The 22,420-nt window shown below is 35.0% G+C and overlaps 2 protein-coding genes across 2 annotated transcripts in view; one reads left to right on the top strand and one right to left on the bottom strand.

Moving 5' to 3' along the window:
- Positions 1 to 365: 365 nt before the first annotated feature.
- On the bottom strand, positions 366 to 22,317 carry QRSL1 (glutaminyl-tRNA amidotransferase subunit QRSL1). Its single transcript, XM_016155741.2, has 11 exons — positions 22,073 to 22,317; positions 14,942 to 15,101; positions 14,526 to 14,624; positions 13,398 to 13,494; positions 10,930 to 11,106; positions 7,791 to 7,966; positions 7,592 to 7,704; positions 6,052 to 6,244; positions 5,412 to 5,529; positions 3,076 to 3,281; positions 366 to 603 (listed from the first exon to the last, which is right to left on the bottom strand). Exons 1-11 carry the CDS (start codon positions 22,298 to 22,300, stop codon positions 410 to 412), a joined length of 1,761 nt encoding a protein of 586 aa, XP_016011227.2. The 5' UTR covers positions 22,301 to 22,317; the 3' UTR covers positions 366 to 409.
- Positions 22,301 to 22,420, top strand: part of RTN4IP1 (reticulon 4 interacting protein 1) — a 45,535-nt gene continuing 45,415 nt past the window's right edge. The window contains exon 1 of the mRNA XM_016155743.2: positions 22,301 to 22,396. The gene's annotated coding sequence lies outside the window, so the exon portion shown is untranslated. The remainder of the gene's footprint in view (positions 22,397 to 22,420) is intronic.

The following is a 22,420-nucleotide window of genomic DNA, read 5'->3' as shown; positions in this document are numbered from 1 at the left end:
TTTTACTGTAAGATTTATTTTCTTTTTAAAAATTAAAATATAATTAATATACAATATTATATTAGTTTCAGGTGTACGATATAGTTATTTGACAATAATATACCTAAGGAAATGAATTAGCTCTGTTTTTTTCAATGAACATTTTTGCAAAATGCATCATTTTTCAGAAACATGTGTCATGTGTCATAGAAGGAATCTTGTACTTTGCAAGTAGTGGATGCTTAATAAATGTTGAGATTATTTATAATTATATCACAATGAATTTTAAAAAGTGATTTCAAGGAATGATTATGTTGACAATGAACCAAGTTACAAAAATTCAGCAAGATCATTTGACATTTCTAGATTATAAAAATCTTTAAGAGTCATTTTAATTTACATATTTATTACTATTTTAGAGAAACAGAAGCTAACTTTTCATTTTGAAAGATTGATGATCATCTATTAGTTCTTGAAGTTGAATAACAGGAAATTGCACTTGTTTTTCAAACCATTTTGCAATTGTAAGAAGCTGCTGGTCACAAAATGCACGTCCAATAAACTGCAGTCCTAACGGCAATCCTTGTTCTGAAAGGGCCACAGGGACACTCACTGCTGGCAATCCTAAGTGAAAAGAAGAAATCGATTAGTTGACTAATTCTCCATCCTAAGAAGCAGAGACCTTTCCTACTTTCCAATGCTAGTAGGCTGTGACAGGGTAAAGTCTGAAAAAATAACAAAATTATATGATAAACATGCTTTTGTACCTTCCTTTGTTTGCTTAACAATATATCTTGAAAATCACTGTATATCAGTTGACAGAGAACTTCATTCCTTTTTATAGGTGCACACTATTTCATTATGTGGGTTTACCATAATTTATTCAACCATTCTTCTATGGCTGGGTATTTAGCCTGTTTTCAGTATTTAGCTATTTTATACCATGATTAGTAAATTACCTCATGTACATGTTTTTTGGTATTCTTGAAAGTTTCTCAGATAATGAAAGATTGCTTCATCAAAGGATAAATGAATTACAGTTAGATAATACCAAATTCCCCTTCAAAAATGTACCATTTTAAACTATTGGTAAAATTAGTGCTTTTTTTCCCTATTGCCTTACCAATAGAGTTTATTGTTAAGCTTCTGAACTTTTGCTAGTCTGTTAGATAAGAAAGAGGAGCTCAGGGTAGTTTTAATTCTAGGTTTTGGGCAAAGAAAGTATAAGATCTTAGGATATTTTGTTACACCATAAAATAAGGAAGTTTTCAAATTAGTAGTTGATAGATGGTCATGAGAATGTGGAGCACAGCATAGGGAATGCAGTTAGCATTAATGTAACGGCTAGGTGGAGAGCCAGAGGACAGAAAGAGCAATTAGGGGGATCGTTTTATAAACTGTATAAATGTCTAACCAATGTACTGTATACTTGAAAATAATAAAATTAAAAAAAAATAAGGAAGTTTTCAAAAATTAATGGGATACATGTAATTTGAAGGGACTCCTATTGGCTAAATTTCTGACAATTTGACCATCAAAAAAATAATGACAGTAATTGCTTATAATAAATCAAATTTAAAAAAAAGAAAGCTATTCTTTAGAGAAGACTGCTAACTAATATATGTAGAAGAAATAACAGAATTAGAAAAGTCAGCATTTTTAAATTTTCTAGGTAATAATTCAGGCAAAGATCATCAACAGGTGCTAAAACCGGGTTCAAGATTATTGGGAAATAGAATATTCACATGGTCTCAAAGTATCACCTCATCAATTCCTTATATTGATAAAAGAAAAAATGTTTATTTACAAGGAAAACATCCAGCAGTTAACCAAAGGTTCAACTTGTTTTCTAAAAATGGGACTAACATGAACTATTTCATGACCTTAAAAGTATCTAGCATTTCTGCCAAAAATGTTTAACTCAACCCAATTATGAGATAGCAATCAGACATGTCCGGATTATGGATGGATATCCTACAGGACAAGTGGACTAGACTCTTCAAAATAATCAATGTCGCTTAAAAAAATTTAAAAGGTAAGGGATTTTTTATCAGAAACTAAGCAGGCCACAAGAAAGTAGCACTACGTTTTTAAGTGATAAAGAAATGAATTGGTAAAATAGAATCTTACATCCAGCCAAAATAACCTTTAAAATGAAAGGAAAATCAAGACATTCTCAGTAAAAAAAGCAAAGAGAATTAGTTGCCAGCAGACCTACCCTAAAGGAATGGCTAAAGGAATTTCTTTAAACAGAAAGGATATAAAACGAAGAATCTTGATACATTAGGGAGAAATGAACACAGTAAACAAAAGTATAGGTAAACATAACAGACTTTTCATTGCTTCTTGAGTGTTCTACATTGTATCTGATGACTGAAACAAAAATTATAACACAATCTGACATGATTCTAAAAAAAAAATAGAGAACTGAGGGGACTGTTTCAGATTTTAAAAAGACATTAAGAAATGTAATATAATGGGAAAAACAACTTATAAAAGACATTTTTTGCATAATTAATCATTTAAATTTAATAATTTAGAAAATTTAATTATTTAAATTTAAAATGAGAAAATTTAAAGATGGACTATATATTTACGTGAGTTTTCTTAGGTGTGATAATGGAATTGTGGTTATGTAAAAAAATGTCTATTTTTAGAAGATTCATGCCAAAGTATTTAGGGGTTATGTATCATAATGTTAAAACTCAAATTATTCAGCTAAAAAAAGTATGTGTGTGGAGAGAGACAGATAGACAGAAAGGAGAAAGCAAAGGAGGCAAAATGTTAACAAGGATGAATCTAGGCGAAGGGCATACTTTTTTAACTTTTCTGTAGGTTTGAAAATTTAAAAAATAAAAGTTAAAAAATATGCTATGAAGTAGATTGATTCTGCATGTGCGTATGTGGTAAGTACTTGTGCTTCCCCCCTTCCCCCCTCCCGCCCCCCAAACACACAAACACATACACACATTCCTAAGCATTCCAGAAGGACAAGCTATTGCCTTTAGGAAACAATCTAGCTAAATCTTAAGCTGAAGACCGGGGAGCCTGCCTAAAAATTTAAAGGAAACCAGAACATTCTTGAGGAAGCCTCACCTGCCATATTTACAGCCTGTGTAAAAATATCATTCTGGGCGCTTCGTGTCCTGTTGTCTTCTTTGATGAACTCCACATACGGTATTGCCTCACTCAAGATAGTGGGAGTTAGCAAGACATCTACTCCAGAGTTAAAAACATTCACAAAATCATTAGCAATGAGTCGCCTCACTTTCTGTGCTTTGATGAAATAATTCTCATAGTTTCTGTGGAAAAACAGATGATTTTTTAAGAGCTTTTTGTTAGGACTTTGAAGTATTTCTCACACATTAAGACTTGTTAAAGAATCACTGGATTCTTGGCCTTTATGAGCAGTCACCACCGAGATTCTTAACACCATATAGAAATGAATTTTGTTCATTTGTGCTGTTATTTGATAAGTTTGTACACCTGGAACTTAATCAGAATTCACTACTAGGTGCAATTCTGCACATATATTCACAAAATATTAAAACTTTCAGGGACACCATTAAACCAGAACAATAATTTTCAGGTGAGGAAAATCAAGTATAGCAATTAAATGACTTTCCATATGTTACAAACTTTGGCAGTGGTAAAACAGGAGTAAAACTAGGTCTCTGGAGGCTCATTCCAATCTTCCATTATCATGTCTTATTTCATCTATAGTATAATGATAATTATTATAAGGATACTAAAGTTTTACAAAATTCTGACATGACATTAGAATTGGACACTAGGAAAAAGGCTCTGGAAACATAAACTGGAGAAAATATGCAGCATTTGCAATTTTGTATTTTATGGATAGGCACAGCCCAAGAATGGAAATGCGAAATTCAAGAAGATACTTACTTTACTGAAAAGATTAAGGAACTATCAAGACATATAAGTCAATGGTGCAAAGAAAGGGAAAAAGAAAATGCTCCTTAGATCCTTCCGAAACTAGTAATGAAGGGTGGCAAAAGTACTAACTGTTCTAACTTAAGTTTCCTCATCTGTAAAAATGAATGTAACAACTCCAATCTTACTGCAGACCAAATATAATGGGACAAAAATGTGAAATCTTTTTTACCCTAAAATAATACTATAGAAATATCAGATGTCCTTACTATCATTTGACCATAGGGTATACAGAGATGAATTCAGGCATCACCTATAATTCCTATAATTTACAAAACGGTAACAGTTGATGGCCTAAATAATGTATTGACAGCATTCCCAGAACCTGAATTTTAGAAAAGAGCAAATATTTCTGTTTTCTATGAAATTTCTTCCCACTTTAAATATGGTTCAAAAGTAGAACTTCTGCTTCCATCAGCGATGTAGTAATAGAGATGAGACACACTTTGCCATCTTAAACAACTGGAAAATGAGACAAAATAAAACCACTAATTTGACATTAGACAAGAGGCATTCAGGAAAGGGAGCAATAAGTGAAGCCCTTCGACTTCCCACAGTAATGCCTGGAGGTAATTTGCAGGCCTCAGTCTAAAGAAGAGGAACCTAAATAGAATTTAGGAGTAGGGGGAAGTTAGAGAGACCAAGATCTGAAGTTCAGGGAGGCAGACAGCCAGAATTTGTTAGAGCAGAGTATTGGATAGGAGAATGTAGCACAGAGATCTCCAAGGATTGTTTGAGTGCAGTGAGAACATTTAAAATCTACTCCCTTAGCAACTTTCAAGTACGTAATACAGTATATGTTAACCATGCTGTACATTATATCTCAGAACTTATTCATCTTATCACTTGAAGTCTGTACCCTTTGACCAATTATCTCCCCATATCCCCCAACCCCAGCTCCTAGCAACCACCATTCTATTCCCTGTTTCTATGATTTTGATTTTTTAAAAAGATTTCACATGTAAGTGAGATTATATAGTATTTATCTTTCTTTGACCTATTTGTTAGGATAATGCCTTCACAAGATGGCCAGTAAACTTACATTGAAGACAATCTATGTGGGAGTCATAGTAATTTAGAATTATTTCTTGGAGCAAACAGGTACATAATGGAAGGCAAAACTATGTATATTCACTAAATGTTGCAAAAGACACCAATGTAACTTCCTGCTTAAGGCTTTAACAGGAATAAGCCAATGTGGCAATAATAGTCAAGAGGCATTTGATGAGGCCAAAATCCTTCAGGGCTTCCTACTTAGTTTGTACTAATCATTTAGCTAGCACATGAATGTGTTTTTGTTTTTGAATAACCAGGAACAAAAGGAACCATAAACAGGCCTTTAATTATGATTTCTAATTTAAATGATAAGGATTTTGCTTCTTTAGCAAAATATCTCAACTTATAAGACTTGACAGACATACTACTACTTCACTCTTGAGTTCCAAGAATGGGGAAAATTCCTAAACTAATTATCTTACTCTTTTAATAAGAAAAAGTTTCCTGCAAGAATTCTTCCTTTCACCACATCATTAAACCCCTCTTGTCTGGTTGCAGCATACATGGCTTCAGTAGACACATCGATGTCACACCTGTGACCTGAAAACAGAAAAAAAGATACACATTACTTAAAAACAAAGTAAAATTTTGGCTGAAAAGCAGACCTAGATTCACATTTGTGACCAAAACTAAAATTTGGGGAGATTTCCCTTAATTGTTCCTCTTCTTCATCTGCTTTGTGATTGACCAGTCAGGAATAAAGGAGAGAGAAGAAAATAACCAAGAGGGAAACCTCATCTGTTTATTCCCTCATTCATTCATTCATTCATTCATTCATTCAAATGTTTACATGTGCTAAGCACTCCATTAGGTAAACTAAGAATACAAAATAAGATACTGTCCCTTCAAGGTATTCACTGTCCAGAGAGTTGAACCGTTTTTACGGAGATATTTATGATGAACAGTTTAAGAATAATGTTAAAATAAGAAAGGTGAAAGGATTCACTGATTTACTTTTCTAAATCATTAACATGACCTTAGGTAATAATTTTGTCATTAATAAGTGAAACTTTCAAATCTTTGAAATAGCTACTTTAAAAAGCCAAAACACAGTCATCTTACCATATTCTAGCCCGTCAAATCTTGCCATGTTCGAAGCCACTTCTGATGTACACAATACTTGGTAGCAGACACTTGAATAACTGGTGTGGGGCAGGGACACTTCAATTACTTTGGCTCCCCCAGACTCAAAGAGGTTAGCAGCTTTGAACCAAAGAGATTGTACTTCACTTGATAATTCTGGTACAAGATATTCCTTATTGGAAAAGTTAAGATACAGAAATTACAACATCTGTATAGACAGTTTTATAAAAATTTGTACTCTAGGACCTTTGGCAATACATTAGAAAATCTGATTAAATTGCTAATAGGTAGTTAGAAAGTTTGAACTAATTTAAGAGTGTTTATGGCATGACAAGTACCATATTAGCTATCATAAGCTGGATATAACAATATTAAAGATTGGTATTTAACAATCCCATGAGGTATTATCATCCTTCATTTTATTAATTAAAAAACAGTAAAACTGGGATAGGTAAGTAACTTTCCTAACATTACATAGCCTGGAAGAAGAGGATCTAGAATTCCAAACTAGGACTGTGTCTACAATCTGTGCTCTCTAAATCCATAAAAGAAGGCACAGCTATTACCCTTAATTGAAGATTTTAGAGTAGTAGTTATCTATAACAGTGGTCTTAATTGGGGGCAATTTTATCCTCTTCTTCTCAACCAGGAGACATTTGGTAAAGTCTGCATACATTTTTGGTTGTAGCATTGTGGTGGTGGTGGGGGGGAATGGGGTTACCTCTGAGGCCACAGGCCAGTGATGCTGCTAAATATCTTACAATATCAATCTCCCAGCACAAAAAGTTACTCAAAAAATTATTGTTAAGCTTAAATTTAAAGTTTTGAAGGTCAGCAATTTAACATATTTACTTTCATGTATGAATCACTCAATTGCCACTATAATAAATGTAGTAGTAATTCTAATAATCACAGTAATGATTTTAATATTTACTGAGCCTTTACTATGCAAAGCATGGCACTGGGTTACATCAGGGATCAATAAACTATGGCCAGTCAGCCTAAAATATTTACTAATTGACCTTTTACAGAAAAAGTTTATAGATCCCTGCTTAACATGATTATCTAATTATTTTTATTGAGGTATAATTGACATTCAATATTGTATTAGTTTCAGGTATATAACATAATTAAATATCTGTATGTATGAAGAAATGATCACCACAACAAGTCTAGTTAACATCTGTCACTATACATAGAGGTTTTTCCCCCTGTGATGGGAACTTTTAAGATCTACTCTATTAGCAACTTTCAAATATGCAATACAGTATTATTAACTACAGTCACCACGCTTTACATTACATCCCCATGGTGATTATCTAATTCAAACCTCATCACTCTCTAAGATCAATATTGTTATTATCCCCATTTTACAGATAGGGAAATTGAGCTTAGAAGGATTAAGCCACGTGATCAGTCACATAGCTAATAAAAGTGGCAAAGCAGGTCTGTTTCCCAAGTCTGTGCTCCATATTTGACTTGACAGTATTTCTGTAAAGTAATGAAAGGAAAGAGTTACCTTTGGAATTCCTATACATAATTTGCTCACATCTGTCAAATTGGGAAGCATAAATGGTTTAATAGGATCTTGTATTGTGGTAGAATCTTTGGGATCATGCCCAGCCAATATACCTGTAAGGAAAAATACTCATGAGTGACAGACATCGTTTTAGAGTGAAACTGTATTATTTTGAAACTATATGGAATCATATAAATACCCAACACAATTGCTGCATCATCCACACATCTGGTAAAGATTCCTGGCACATCCATTGAATTCACCAGGGGGATAAGACCATGACGAGAAACTAAGCCATAGCTTGGTTTTAAACCAACAACCCCACAGTTGGCAGCTGGATTTCTGGTGGATCCTCCTGTATCTGATCCTAAAGCCCTGGAATTTAAATGGAGTTCTCTTTAGAGGAATGGCATACTTCTAATTATATTTGGAATCTACCTTTTTAAATATATATATATTTCAACTGTATTTTCCCCTGATTATACGAAAGTAAAACAAGCTTGTCTCAAAGAATTCTTAAAATATAGCAAAGGGTAAAAGGTGACAAAATATTCTACCATCCTGAGGCAAATACTTAACATTTGGAATACTAACTTCAAGTCTTTTTTAAAATGCATTTTTCTTTCATAGTTCAGGTCATTCTACTATATCTTAAGTTTCCATCTCTTTTTTCTCATGATGAGCCTTTTATCATGTCATTAAAATTTAAAATGTTTAATATTCTATCATATCAATTGGCAATTCCCAGTATTTTAAAGTCCATTTTTTTTATCAATATACATACAAATATTATACATTCTTTAATGGCAATTTTACAGTATGCTTTTACCAACCAAACACACCCCTCCCAGAAATTCAGGTATAGACCTTCTGCTACTGCATTTAGAATCATCTATAAAAATGTACTTTAATTTATTTGAACATTTATGTTGTTGCTATCTAGGATAACTACATGATAAATTACTTTGTAATAAACACCTTTAAATATAAGTCTTTGCTCATATATCTGATTATTTTTTAGGCTAGCTTCCAAGAAGTAGAGTTAATGGGCCTAAGCGTCTGAACGTTATAATAAGTTCTTAATATATTCTGTCAAATTACTCATCAGAAAGGTTATGCCAATATATAATCCCAATTGCAGTGAATCAGACTGTGTTTAATGTTTCATTATCATCATTAAGTACTAGCAGTTCTTAAAATATAGTTAATTTGATTACTAAAAAGCTTTGTTACTGTGCATTTTTAAATAACTTCATATTTATTTGTGTCTACATTACCCAACTACAAAGTATCTGTTCATTCTTTGCCCAGTTACTTATAGAGTATATGTTTTTATTAAAAAAAAAAAAAAACAAAAACAACTAACCTTGAAGACATTATGATAAGTGAAATAAGTCAGTCACAAAAGCACTAATACTGATAATTTCACTTATATGAGATACTTAGAGTAGTCAAATTCATAGAGACAGAAAGTAGAATGGTTGCCAGGAACTGTGGGGACAGGCAAATGGGAAGCTGTTGTTTAATGAGTATGGAGTTTCAGTTTTGCAAATAAAACAAGTTCTTCTGGTTGCACGACAATGCGAATACATTTAATACTACTAAACTATACCCTCAAAAATGGTTATGATGATAAATCTTGTTATTTATATTTTACCACAATTAAAAATCTAAAAAAAATTTCAGAAGAAAGGTTTTTCTGGTTAGAAAAGTGTACAGGCCTACTGCAAAAATTAAATTATATAACTATATGATAAACAAAGTGAAATTTCTCTTATAATTACTGTTCCCATAAAAATCCAGTTATCAATTTTGATATACATTCATCCAGATACTTCCATGCAACTAACATATATAGGTATGTAATTATTACTTTAAACAAAAATAAGATCATACTATACATATTACTTTGCAACCTGTTTTCCAATTAACAGTATATCTTGGATATTTTTCCATGTGCATAGTATTCCAAGAATCCTCCTGTTTTTAAAAGTCTTATAAAAGAAATGAACCAAAAGGGGAGAAATCAAAGCAGAACACTTGATGGTTTGGGACCCATTCAATCTGGAGTTACTTTGGGTCTGTGCTTCTCTTGACAACATCCAGAGTGAAACTGATTAAGGCTCCTACCAGTCACATGGCCCTCGCGGTCGACAGAAAATGCAAATTGGATTGCCTTTCTTACCAAGTTCATTTGAGCCACGAAATCAGACTGATGCTTTCACAATTTCTAAAAGGATACATTTTCTTATTAGGATTCACTGATGGCTGTGTAAAAGTAAAACGTACATTTCCATAGGAATTATGTGTCAAAACGCCACCTTCTCAAAGCACATTCAGAAAGATGAACACTAAGTAGGGTGATGAGGATAGAAAAAAAAACCACCTAATTTTGCAGTCCTAACTTGTCAGAACTCTCATTAATATTAATGCAGTACTATAAAATTTCACAGAAATAAAATGACATGGTCTTACTTGTTAAGATTTCAGGGAAACTAAAAAAAAAAAAAATCTGTAGAATCTAAATCTCCATTGCTCTAAAAAATATAAATAATGTATTGCTTGCAGTGACTGTGAAAGAATTTAGTTTCAGTGGCTAATTAAGAGAGATAAACGTAATAACAGCAATATTTATTGACTCTTCTTTAGGTGGCTAAGAAATGTTTTACAAATGGGACTCAAGACATAAAGCATGATTGATGCTTTCCAAATGCAAAGTATGACAGTTGAACAAATCAGCTCCCTACAAAGTTGAAAAACCTTTACTTACTGATATACATTTTTAGTTGCAGATTGATAAAAACACGATTATAAGTATCCTACTGATACATATTGGGAGCATTTTTTTCATTCCTTTCCTTCTTTTTTTTTTTTTTGCAAAAGACAGATTTAGCCTAAGGATAAACTGTAGCTAACAATTTAGCATAGCAGCACTCAGCTAAAGCCATGGTATGTTAGTCCTTAAATATTTGTACAATCAGTAAGCATACACTCAAACCCAATAAACTATTTAAAAAATGAAATCCAATGAAGTTCATTTATGCTAACTGGTTTATTCTGCAAGATTCATAAAGTCATGTTTTTAAGAGAACCAGATACCATAGAGGAAGAGCTTAAATGTTATCTTAAAGTTAAATGTATAAAATATACCATACATGTATCATATAATTGAATACATTTATAAGATATAATTTTGATATACCATTGAGCATAAATAGCTCACTAAAAAGAAATAAAAATACCATGGTATGAACTTCTCTATTGTTGGATTTTGCCTATGGCTTATGACTACTCGTATTGGGCTGGATTTTAAAGTACAGATGGAAAAAACATCTTACGCAAAGCATGTGAACGCTGATACAGCTGCTGCACTCCCTCCTGAGCTTCCTCCAGTTATAAGCCAATGTGAATCCTCATTCTCACCATGGAGCTTCTGCTTTCTTTTCTCTCTATATTGTTTTGAATAACTCCAGGGGTTTTTAACTGGTCCGAATACACCATCTGTGCTTCCACTTCTGAGATGAAGAAGTAAAGTAAGATACTTAATAAAACTTTCATTTTATGTGAAATTTTCATCTCTTGATTATTTGCTTCCAACACTGTATAACTCACTGTAAGATGAATTGACAAAGGTAGGAAACCTGATTAGATGTAGCTTTCTTTAATTAGATGGTTGAGGAGGAAGAAGATGGGAAGAGCATTTGTGGTAGAAAGTGGAGAAAACTAGTCTGCTAAGAAAGGAAGACTTTTATCCCAACTGATCATCTAATTCATCTTAAGATGATTTCCCTCATAAATTAAAGCCTTCCAGTTGAAAAGTGTCACAAACATTCAGTCATCAAGAAGTTTTTTGAAGGAATGCCTCTTTTAATCAGAAGTTTTAAGAAAAGCATTGTATATGTAATGCTAATAACATTTTTAAAATTTTGAAATAATTTCAATCTTACAGATAAATTACAAAAATAAAAATAGTGCAAAAAGAACTTTATACCCTTTACCCAGATTCACCTATTAACATTTTACCTCATATATTTTATCATTGGGTGGTGTGTGTGTGTCTGTATATATACCCTTTTTTTTTCTGAACCATTTAAGGGTAAATTATATTGTTATGGCCTTTTAACCCTAACTACTTTAGTATGTATCCCGAATGTATTTCCTAAGACTAAGGGTATTCTCTTATACGGTCATAGTATAATTATCGATCTCAGTAAATTTAACATTAATACTTTAACATACTGTATGTAATATAATTTTTTCAGCTAATCTAATGTGCTTTATAGCATTTACACTCAATACAGGATCAAGTCTAGAGTCAGGTATTACATTTATTTATGGTTGTCTCTTTAGCCTTTTTTTTCCACTTTCAATCATTCACCAGCCAATGGACATTGAGTTAATTTCAGTTTTTGGCAATCTGAATAAAGCCACAATAAATATTGTACTGAAAGGCCCTAGCCAGTGCTTTTTTGTAAACATTTAAGTCTTCATCTCTTGGGTAAATACTTAGGACTGAGATTGTTGGGTCACATGGTAAATGTGTGTTTAACTTTATAAAAACTGCCAAACTATTTTCCAAAATGGCTACACCGCTTTGCATTCCCTCCTGGCATTGTATGAGAAATCCATTGCTCTGAATTCTCATCAGCATTTGGTATTGCCATTTTTAAGCCATTCTAATAGGTTTAGAAGTATCTTGTTGTGGTTTTAATATGCATTTCCCCAATGACTAATCATGTTAAGCATTTTTTATGTGTTTATGTGCCAACTGTGTATCTTCTTTAATAAAATGTCTGCTTATATCTTTTACCTAATTTTTAAAAAAATGAATAGTTTTCTTATTATTGAGTTGGGAAAGGGTCTACATATACTGGATACCAGTTCTTTCTCAGACACAAGTTTTGCAAATATTTTCTCCCAGTCTATAGCTTGTTTTTAGTTTTTTAATAGTGTATTTTAAAGTAGGGAAATTCTTAATTTTAATGAAGTCCAATCTATTAATTTTTTATTTTATGGATTGTACTTTATACATCTTAAGAAATCTTAGGTTAACTCAAAGTTGCAAAGATTTTCTACATTTTCTTCTAAAAGTTTTAGGTTTTAGCCTCTTTTAATCTGAAACATTTTCACAGCTTTTCTTTTTTTTGATATTGACATTTTAATAGACTGCTTCTCACTTCACATTTGTCTTTTGTTTCTTTATTATTAGCTTCGGGTGACACATCCTCAGCTGTGTCACTGCAGAGATGATGTGTGTCCCTCTCCAGGAATCATATCTGGCAGTACACGATGTACACTCCACCCTCACTAGTGATGTTCATTTTGATCAGCTGTTCAAGGTGCTGTCCTAATAACTTATGTTTGAGTTTACTCCCATGAATTAATCCATTCAATATATATTTACTAAGTGCCAACAGACTAAAAAGATAAGCCAGAGCTTTGGAGAAAATATCAGCAAATCACCTGAGTGAGAATGGATTTGAATACAGAATATATGAAAGAACTCCTACAACTCAATAAGAATATAAATGACCCAATAAAGAAAAAGGTTGGGGAGCAAAAGATTTAAATAGATTCTTCACTAAAGAAGATATATGGGTGGCAAAGCAAACATATGATGTTTAACATTGTTAATCATCAGAAAAATGCAAACTAATACCAAAATGAGATATGATCACATACCTATTAGACAACAGAACATAATCTCACCTAGAAACTGAAAATAATCACCTATTTTTAGGTACCTACATTTAATGAAATTAAAGATAGATGGAAGAAATACAAAAAAAAGAACATTTTTACTTACCCCATAGCAAACTCATCTAAGTTTGTTTTTCCCATGAGTAGAGCTCCCTGATCCAACAATTTCTGAACTACTGTAGCATTATAAGGTGGAACATAACCTGAAAAAAGTTCAGTTATTTTTATTATAGGAGTAAAAACAGTGAACATGTAAATCATATTCAAGAAACAAATTTTAAACTACAATTAAGCAATTTGTATTGATATGTGTTAATTATTTCTAATTTGATGAGTGGGTTATACTTTTTCCCCAAAGTTAATTTTTCTACTGCTAACTGCTATGTTTTCCAAAGACAGTCTATATAGTCACTATTTTTATAATCTAAAAACACTGACTTTGTTAGTACTACAAAATTTTGAATGACAGAGATGTACCCCATTCATTTGACACGAATCATGAATCATATTTTTGGTCATTAAAATTGGCTTTCTTCTCAGATGATGCTATATCACAGTGATTTTTATCCATTTCCAATCAGAAATAGATTTTTATTGTCAATTAAAATTTTTTCTATCTAGTATATATTCCAAAACAATTAACAATAGTCTACCTATCAGGGGAACCTGTGCTGCCTATCTCAGAATATTACTTTTAGTGTGTAGTACTCTGAATAACTTATTTCCATTTCATTTTCCTCCTAGGATCCAAACATCTTGATAAACATTATTCCCTTTTGACCCACTAAACTGTAAAGAATAAAACTAAGCATCACTATACTCAGCATAGTGATATAAGAGGTAGAGGAGTTGAGAAATGAGTACTAACAAGACAGTAGATGCTAATGAATCCTCACACTATCCTCAAGAGAGGGGTGATGACAGCCACTTCATATTTACTCCCGTTATATCAATGGGAGTAAGAGTCACTTAGTACATTTGCGGTGATCAGTTATTAAATCTTCCTAAGATTACTAAAACTTCCTAAATAGGATTCATCCATTAAGCTGGCCTAACTCTAAAGAATAATTTTGCATTCTGAAAGAGCAAATAGTAAAAACAGAAATATTACATCCTAAGTATTTCCTTTACAGATATCAGTCTGAGAATATCTTGGTGCTTTAGTATCTTATCTTTAAAGTGAAAAATGCTTATTTTTATAAAACTATTAATGCTCTGATTAGTCACACTTTACCTTTCAGCATGTTTGATGCACATGTTGTCTCAATGCCTGATGTACTAAAGTTGTCTTTTACCGCAACAGGAATTCCATCTAAGTACCCAAGTGAGTGATCTGCAGTAAAAAGCCAAAAGAATAGAAGATATATCTAGTTCAAAATAAAAAGACACATTAATATTAGTTATAATAATTACTAGTTTTTTGTAAAGATACTTCTTCAGAAATCAAATTTATGTTAGAAAGTATTATAGTTGGACATTATAAAGTATCATATATCCAATCACCTTATTTTATTATACATCATAGCAAGTTCTTTAAATAAGGGAATGTTTTATGTTGAAAGATTCACTTACCAAATGGAGACTACTACATTCAATTAAAGTCTCTCTCTCTAGGGATATAACAATTAAGCATAATTCAAAGTAATTTACCTTTCTTATATCTTTTCTCTGATTCTTCAGCTTGCTTTAAGGCCACCTCTTCTGATACAGTAATGTATGCATTTAGAAACTTGGTCTTCTTGATAAGGGAGAGACATTTTTGACAGAGCTCGGTTGGAGTAATTTGGCCTTGTTTCAGTGCCGCAGAAACCTATATACAATTCAAAAACCCTTTGCTGAGTCTGCAGAAGTTTCAAATATTATGCTGAGGTGGGCAGATGGAGTGGTTAAGTACAAAATTTTGAAGTAAGGCTTGGATTTAAAAACCAAGAGAACCTATCCACTCCACACTTAGTGTAGTGAACAAGGGAGCACCACATTGATCAACTTGAAGAGGGACACCACATTCATAGCCCTAGCTAAGTAACTTTGTTTCTAAGTCAGCCCTGAACAAATGAGAGCAGTGATTTAGGTCAGCCACCCTGTCTATGAAAAGTAGAGGCCCAGCATGGGTGAAGCATTGGTCAGGGGAGATTGTGTACAGAGAGTAGCCGAGCTGCAGTGCAGGCAGTCCATAGTGAAAAACAGAAAGAAATGAACTAGATAAGGCATTACCGGACTTTATAGCTCTAAATAAATGACCTTTATTAAATAGACCTTTATATCTATTATAGAATTTAAGCAAAAACCATTATGAATTGAGAAATGCTTATAAAATAAGGGTTCAAAAACAAACTAAAAACATGTTTTTCTGAAATCCTATTTTTGCTGCATTAGGAAGGCTAGTAAAGGAAGCATTAAAATAAACTGCAGGACAAGTGATCAGAACCTGTAAATCACTGGTAATGAAGCCTGAAGTAAAGTGTTAACTAATACTTCCTACAGGAAGTAATAACTACTTACTTATCAGATAAAAGGAATGAATAACAAGAAGTCAAAGATAATACCAAATCTTTGGAGATAATATGAAAAGAGAGTTGGATAAGATGGGAGCTCAGAAACAAGGGAGTGGGGGAAGAAGCAATAGTTATTGAGTAATTACTCAATAGTTATTGAGTATTTTTGGCTTTATATGCATTATTACTTCATTTAACCCTTTAAGCAACCACAGAAGTTACTGTTAACATCATTTTAGAGATGAAGAAACTGAAGAGAGGTTAAATGATTTGCCCAAAGTCACACAAATAATAAAGGGTAGAGGTAACTTCTTAACATGTTCCTTCGCCATTTCTCTCTGCCCTAGTGGAAGCTCAGTTTGTCCTCTAAGCTGACTGTATTTTCACATGTCCTATATACATCAAGCAACAGTTTGCATTTCGAGGAAAATCTGCAAATGATCTGCTGTTAGCCGTTGAATAAATCATCATAGCAGTGGCATTCTTAGGGCCGAGGGTTTTAAATGAGAAAAGCTGTGGGTATAGGCCATTGAGAAGACCCCTGATGCTGATGGACAAGAGGCGGAAAGAACTGGCATGGGGAGGCTGGGGGAGCGATGATGCGGAGGGCGTGCCTTAAAGGAGGCGTGCCTTAAAGGAGGTAAACAAGAAGAGATATTTTTGTTCAATGGTTTGTATGAAATGTGAGCTCTTTAGAAGAAAGGATCTGAAGAGAAATAAAAGATAGCAGTGTATCATAACATTGTAAATATGGAGTGAGAAGAAAGAAGATAGTGGTAGGCTGGGTGCAAGAGTCAGAACTAGCAAAAACCAAAAGCTAAAGAGACAGAGAGGTATCCCGTGGCACAGCTGTAAAAAATAAGAAAATTATGTCTGCCACTTTTCTTCTTTGCCTCAAGTCCCCTAATGCCCACTATCCTCAAGCTGCTTTCTCACTTGCCAAGTGGTATGAGAATAAGAGGGAAGGAGTTACAGGTGTGGTTACAAGGGCAAGAAATGAGAGCGCTTAGAAGCACTCATTTTAAATGGTGCTGATCTTCATTAAGACCATTTTTAGGAAATCGAGGTTTGAGAAAATCAGTAAGGGAACCGAAGAAGAGAAATGAAAACAAAGATGCTAATTAGCTAGAATGGATTGAGCATAAGGAGTATGAGATATAAACAGTATAACTCTCTGGGACAAAACTAAAAGTGTCATATCTGAATATAAGATGAAATCGAATATAAAAGTTTTTGTTAAAAAACGAATTCTCTCTCCCTGGCATGTCTTTTCTCTAATAGCTATGCTCTTCCATGAGGCCATCACTTCTCCTCCAGCTTTCTCAAGGGATGGCTGCTTTAGCTCCTACCTACCATGTACCATAGAGGTCAGTGGGGAAGGGGAGAATGTGCAGGCAGGGGTCCTCCTCATTCCTCGAGGCCTTTCTCTTTCCTCTTCTTTCAAAAACCCCAACTCATCTGAAGCTCAGGCACTTGGAGGATATTATACCACTCTCCCTAGTGTGTTAATCTGGTTTCCTTGTACTTCTTGCCATGCATTGAAGATTTTAGCAGCTAGCTCACTATAATCTTCTTTAAAATGGCTCCTGTTGACTTCAAGTCATATGCACTGACACCTGGCCTTTCAGTTTCTGACCTCACTTCACACAAATGTCTCCTTCACTTCACCCCAGCTGCCTACTAACATGGTCATAGCCCAGACTACGTCATCATCATTATCTGTATAACCTCTCAACACTCAATTCTAGTTATTCCACATCTCCTGACTCCTAAGTTTATTCTACTACCCACATAACAGGAACCTCAGTCCTACAACCACAAGAAAACAGATTCTGCCAACAACCACGAAAGAGGATTCTGAGGCTTCGGATGAAACTGCAGCCCTAGCTGACATCTTGATTTCAGTCTTGTGAGACTCTTGTGCAGAGATCCCAGCTACTCTATTCCTGGACTCCCGACCCACAAAACTGCAAGGTGATAAAACTGTGGGTTTTTTGAAGATTGTGTTCTTTTAAGCCAAAAAGTTTATACTAAGTTGTTATGCAGGAACAGAAAAGTAACATACCTTCTTGGAAAAATTAAGGAGGCTTCCTCAGGAACCACTCTTCTTAGAAACCAGGGGAAGAGAAAATTGTAAATGCATATAATCTAGTAATTTTGTCTCTGTAACAAAATTAGTGTTAATAATAGTGCTTGGTTCTGGGCATTATCCTAGATACTTTATATTTCAATTAATCTTTACAACTACACTAAAGGGCTATTATTTCCATCTTATAGATAAATGACTGAAGTTTCTGCTTGAAATCACACAGCAAGAAAGTAGTAGAGCTGGGATTTAGCTGAGGCCTAATCTTCCTTTCAAAGCACATGCTCTGGACCATGGGACTCAACTACTTCTCTATGCAAGATGTCATAGCATTTACTGCTCTGTAACAAAGTGGAGACTATTTCCTTAACTTTTCAGAGAGCATCAAACATTCACTTAAGAAAAGAACTGTTTTTAAATAAAAATGTCTTGATAAATGCTGAAAGTATAGGAGAGTCCTTGAGGACTGAGTGTCCAGTTGACTGGTACCATTTTTAACACACTCACTTAACATTCATGCTGTTGTCTCCACTGTTCCAAGAAATAGCATGTCAAGATCACCAGCAACCTCCACATTTCTAAATCTAGTACTCACTGCTCAGTCCAGCAGTATTCAACATAAGAGATCACTCACTCCTTGAAGTGCCTCTTCATTTCTATTTCAGGACACTAAGCCTTCCTTGTTTTCCTCTTGCCTTACTGGATATTCCTTCGTGTCTCTTTTGCTGACTCTGTTCCTTATTGCTGACCACTAAATGTTGGAAAGTTTAAGGCTTTCTGTTTTCACACTTGACTTCCTAAGAGATCTCATCTGGCCATGTAGCTTTGTCTTCCATACTGTCACTAATTTATTGCCTCATACCTAGTCTTCTTCTTGATTTCCACACTCCTACAACCAACTGCTTTATGACATCCTCACTTGGGTACCTAGGAAGCATCTCAACAATACCACGTCCAGAATATAAATTTTGATAACCTTCTCATCACAAATATGCTCCCTTTGGTCTTTCCCAGCTTGATAAATGTTATCATTTCCTCAATTTCTCAGGCTAAAAACCTAAGACTCCTCTTTGATTCTTCTCTTTCCCTTAAACTCTGTATCCCATCCATCGGCAAGCCCTAACTTAAAATGCAATACCCACTTTGCATTACTTCTACTCCCATCACCTTATTTATTCTACCATCATCTCTTGTTAATGTAACAGCCTTCTGATATATCTTCCAACTTACTCACTTTCCTTTAGACCAGCAGTCCCCAACCTTTTTGGCACCAAGACCAGGGCTCCTATGAGAATTTAATGCCTGATGATCTGAGGTGGAGCTGAGGCGGTGATGTTAGTGCTGGGGAGGAGCTGCAAATACAGATGAAGCTTCATTTGGTGGCCCAACTTTGACTTTCTGCTTTGCAGCCTGATTTATAACAGGCCACAGATTGGTACTGGTCTGCATCCAGGAGGTTGGGGACATCTGCTTTAGAATATAATCCTTAAGAGTAGCCTGAAGGAGCTTTTAAAATTTTAAACCAGATCATGTCCACAGACTGACGACTTTTCATAGGCTTCCCATTACACTTAGAATAAAATCCACACTTCTTAACTGTGGCATAAAAGGTTCTCTATGACCTGACTCTTGCTTATCTCTCTGACCTCATCTCCCACTACTCTCCTCTCCATTCACTTCTCTCTGGGCATGCTGGCTTCCTTGCTATTCCTTGAACATGTCAAGCCTGCTCTTGCTTCAGTCTTTGCACTTATTGTTCTCTCTGCCTGGAACACTCTTCTCCCAGATCTTCCCAGGGCTCACCTTTCATACTCTTCAGGTCTCTATTAAATCAAACCCAGCAATCAGAGAAACCTTCTCTGACCACTCTATCTAAAACATTCAGCATCCCCAACTTATAGCCTGCTTAATCTTTCTTTGTAGCACTTACTACTATACAAAATTATATAATTTACTTTAAGAAAACTTATTTAATGCTTGCCTCCCCACAAAACTATAGGTTTCACGAGGGCAGGAGGCTCTGTCTATCTTGAATGCTAATCCCCAGTATCTAGAACAAAGAGGTGCTCAATAAATGTTAGCTGAATGAACAACTGAGTTATTTAAAATTTGGAATTGATTTTCTCTTAGAACAATAATTAAATGTTCTTAGGCTAGACCCCCAAGAAGCCTATTGGGTATATAATTAAACTTTAGGATTAATAATTCTAGTCTGGCATCTGGCTCCTAGACACACTGGCTCCTAGACACACTGGGATCAAGGTAAAAGGCTCCTCTCTCTCCCTGAATGTACCTGGGTAAAATTTACAAATGAGTTTTACTTCTTATTTGGTACTTTACCTCCTTTTAGTGCTTCCTCCCAGGGCTTCTCTGTTGCCCTAAGCCTCAACTTAGGTCCCCCAATTTGCCTCAAAACTCCATTATTTTCAGCCTTTCTTAATCTAGTCCTCAGCAAATTTTCCCTTTCTTCAATTATCTCTTCAATTAAGGGTGTGATGAATGAGAGAAAATAATTGAACTATTATAATTTACAACAATGAGTGAACAAGTTATTTAAATTTTCCAGGCATATTTACATAATTAAAATAGAATGTGTACTAAATTAATCTCAGGTAAAATTTGGGGCAATTGTACAATGATGGGGAAAAAATATAGAGTGGACAGAAGATATATTTTGCCTTGGGAAAATAACCGCCAAATAACGTTTTGCACACGGTAGGTATCAATAAATATTTGTTAGAGGTGCGACTAAGTGAAAGTAATAATGCAAAGTCCACCTCCTGTCTACCCTTAGATCAGTTCCCCTAAATGGTTTTTTCTTTTTTTTTATCCCTTTGAGATAACAGTCATTCAGGCACAAAAATGGTGGCACTGAGGGGTAAATGGGCAAAAAAATAAAATACCACATTTTTTAGGTTGTATTTCATTTTAAAACACGTTTTTGACTTTTTTAAAGAATAGGATTCTTTACTGACATTATAGGCCAGATGTAATTTAAGATGGTAAAAAAATAATTATTTGGGGGAATAATTATTTATTATTTAAGGCCTTTGGCTTAAAAAGTTCTCATTATAATTTATAGCTTTCTAAAAGGCTGCCAGCTGGCAAGGGAAAAAAAAAAAAAAAGACTTTCCAGGTGAAGACAGGAGGCAGGGCAGGTCTTCAACCCCTAACTTACCAGCAGAATTATCTGGAGCCCTGGTTAAACCATATACTATAGGCCTTACCAAACAGATCTACTCCATGGGACACAGCTGTAGTTTTAACAAGGACCCGAGGTGATTCTGATTGCAGTGGACCTGCAGACAGTTATAAAGGTTCAGAGATCTAGGCCAGGAAGCAAGGATACCTGAATTAAAGCTCTAACAGAAGGCTCAAGCAAGAGAACAGATTCCAGCTGTAATTTCATGACAGAATTAACAGGGTTAGTGATTTATTGGATATGACAGGTGAGGAAGAATCTAAGGGCAACTAGTATAACAGTTGTTCCATTATTATTAAGAGACTTAAGGATTCAGAAATCAGGTTTCGGTTTGTTTTTTAAGATGGAGGTTGAGAGTTAAGAGGTGCTCCTGTTACAATGATGAAGTTAGCTTTGGTTAAATTGAGTTTGAGGTGCTCATGGGACATTTGGAAGAGATGCCCAGACGACATTCACAAATATAGCCTAGAGTTAAAAAAAATAATGTCCAAGAAACAGAGACAAGGGTAGAGAAATCATTGGTATCAGTGGTAGCTGAAGCCTAGAAAATGAACATTATCAACGGGGGGAAAAAGCCAAATGTCATCACTTTGGCTATTGCAAGGGGTAGAGTTGCTGGGGTCCCGAGAATTGCAGGAGATGAATGTTCGGGACAGAAGAGAAACTGAAAGGGACCAGCAAAACCTCTTTTCGGGGAGAAGCCCACTCTAAGAGACCACTGGGGCCTGACCCAGCCTGAGCAAATGTCTAATTGAGAAGCCGGTGTACACTTCCAACCCACAGCTCCGCAATGCAGAAGTCTCCCCTGCTAAAGTCCTAACTCGAGAACCAGTATGATAGTATGACCTAGGCACCCAAAGGTCCGGATTCCCCACCCAATGCCAGGGAAAGAGGCGGCGAAGCTGACTGCGATGCGTGCTCAGGTGTGGGGACTCCTTGTTCACGGACTCCGCGAATCTTTCGTCCTCCCTGGGCCCTCAGCAGCCAATTCCACTCACTTCTCGGAGGGTCCGGCCCAGCATGGTCCTTGTGTCCAGGCTGCCACCACAGGGGCCAGGTGACAAGGAAGAAAAGGACAGGTCAACAGCCGCTACCGGTATTACATGGGCGCAGCCATTTTTGGTCGTCACTGAACCTTTCAGCACTGAGTACTTAGATTGGTCGAATTGCAGCCCAAGGAAATGATCCTTGCACGCGATTGGTTGGCGCCCCAAGGCACGTCCCATGGCGAAGGCGCGCGGGTGGCAAGGAGACTCCCGGATAAGGTCGCCGCAGGAATCTGGAATCGTCTGAAGCTCTTTGGCGTCCGGATCGCGAGCGGAGTCAGTTGGTCTTGCCGAGTTTCC

The sequence above is a fragment of the Rousettus aegyptiacus genome, unplaced genomic scaffold, assembly GCF_014176215.1.
Source record: "Rousettus aegyptiacus isolate mRouAeg1 unplaced genomic scaffold, mRouAeg1.p scaffold_m13_p_1, whole genome shotgun sequence".
In the NCBI taxonomy this organism is placed as follows: Eukaryota; Metazoa; Chordata; class Mammalia; order Chiroptera; family Pteropodidae; genus Rousettus; species Rousettus aegyptiacus.
This window is presented reverse-complemented; position numbering and strand designations above follow the sequence as displayed.

Bases quoted from the DNA above. Each gene is read 5' to 3' on its own strand.
- QRSL1 (XM_016155741.2), bottom strand. From the start codon at position 22,300: ATGGGACGTGCCTTGGGGCGCCAACCAATCGCGTGCAAGGATCATTTC. The intron at 13,495-14,525 runs GTAAAGTGTGAC...AACTTTTTTCAG, and splicing joins TGCATCAAACATGCTGAAAG to GTTATGTTCCACCTTATAAT. The intron at 11,107-13,397 runs GTAAGTAAAAAT...TCTTCATCTCAG, and splicing joins TTAGATGAGTTTGCTATGGG to AAGTGGAAGCACAGATGGTG.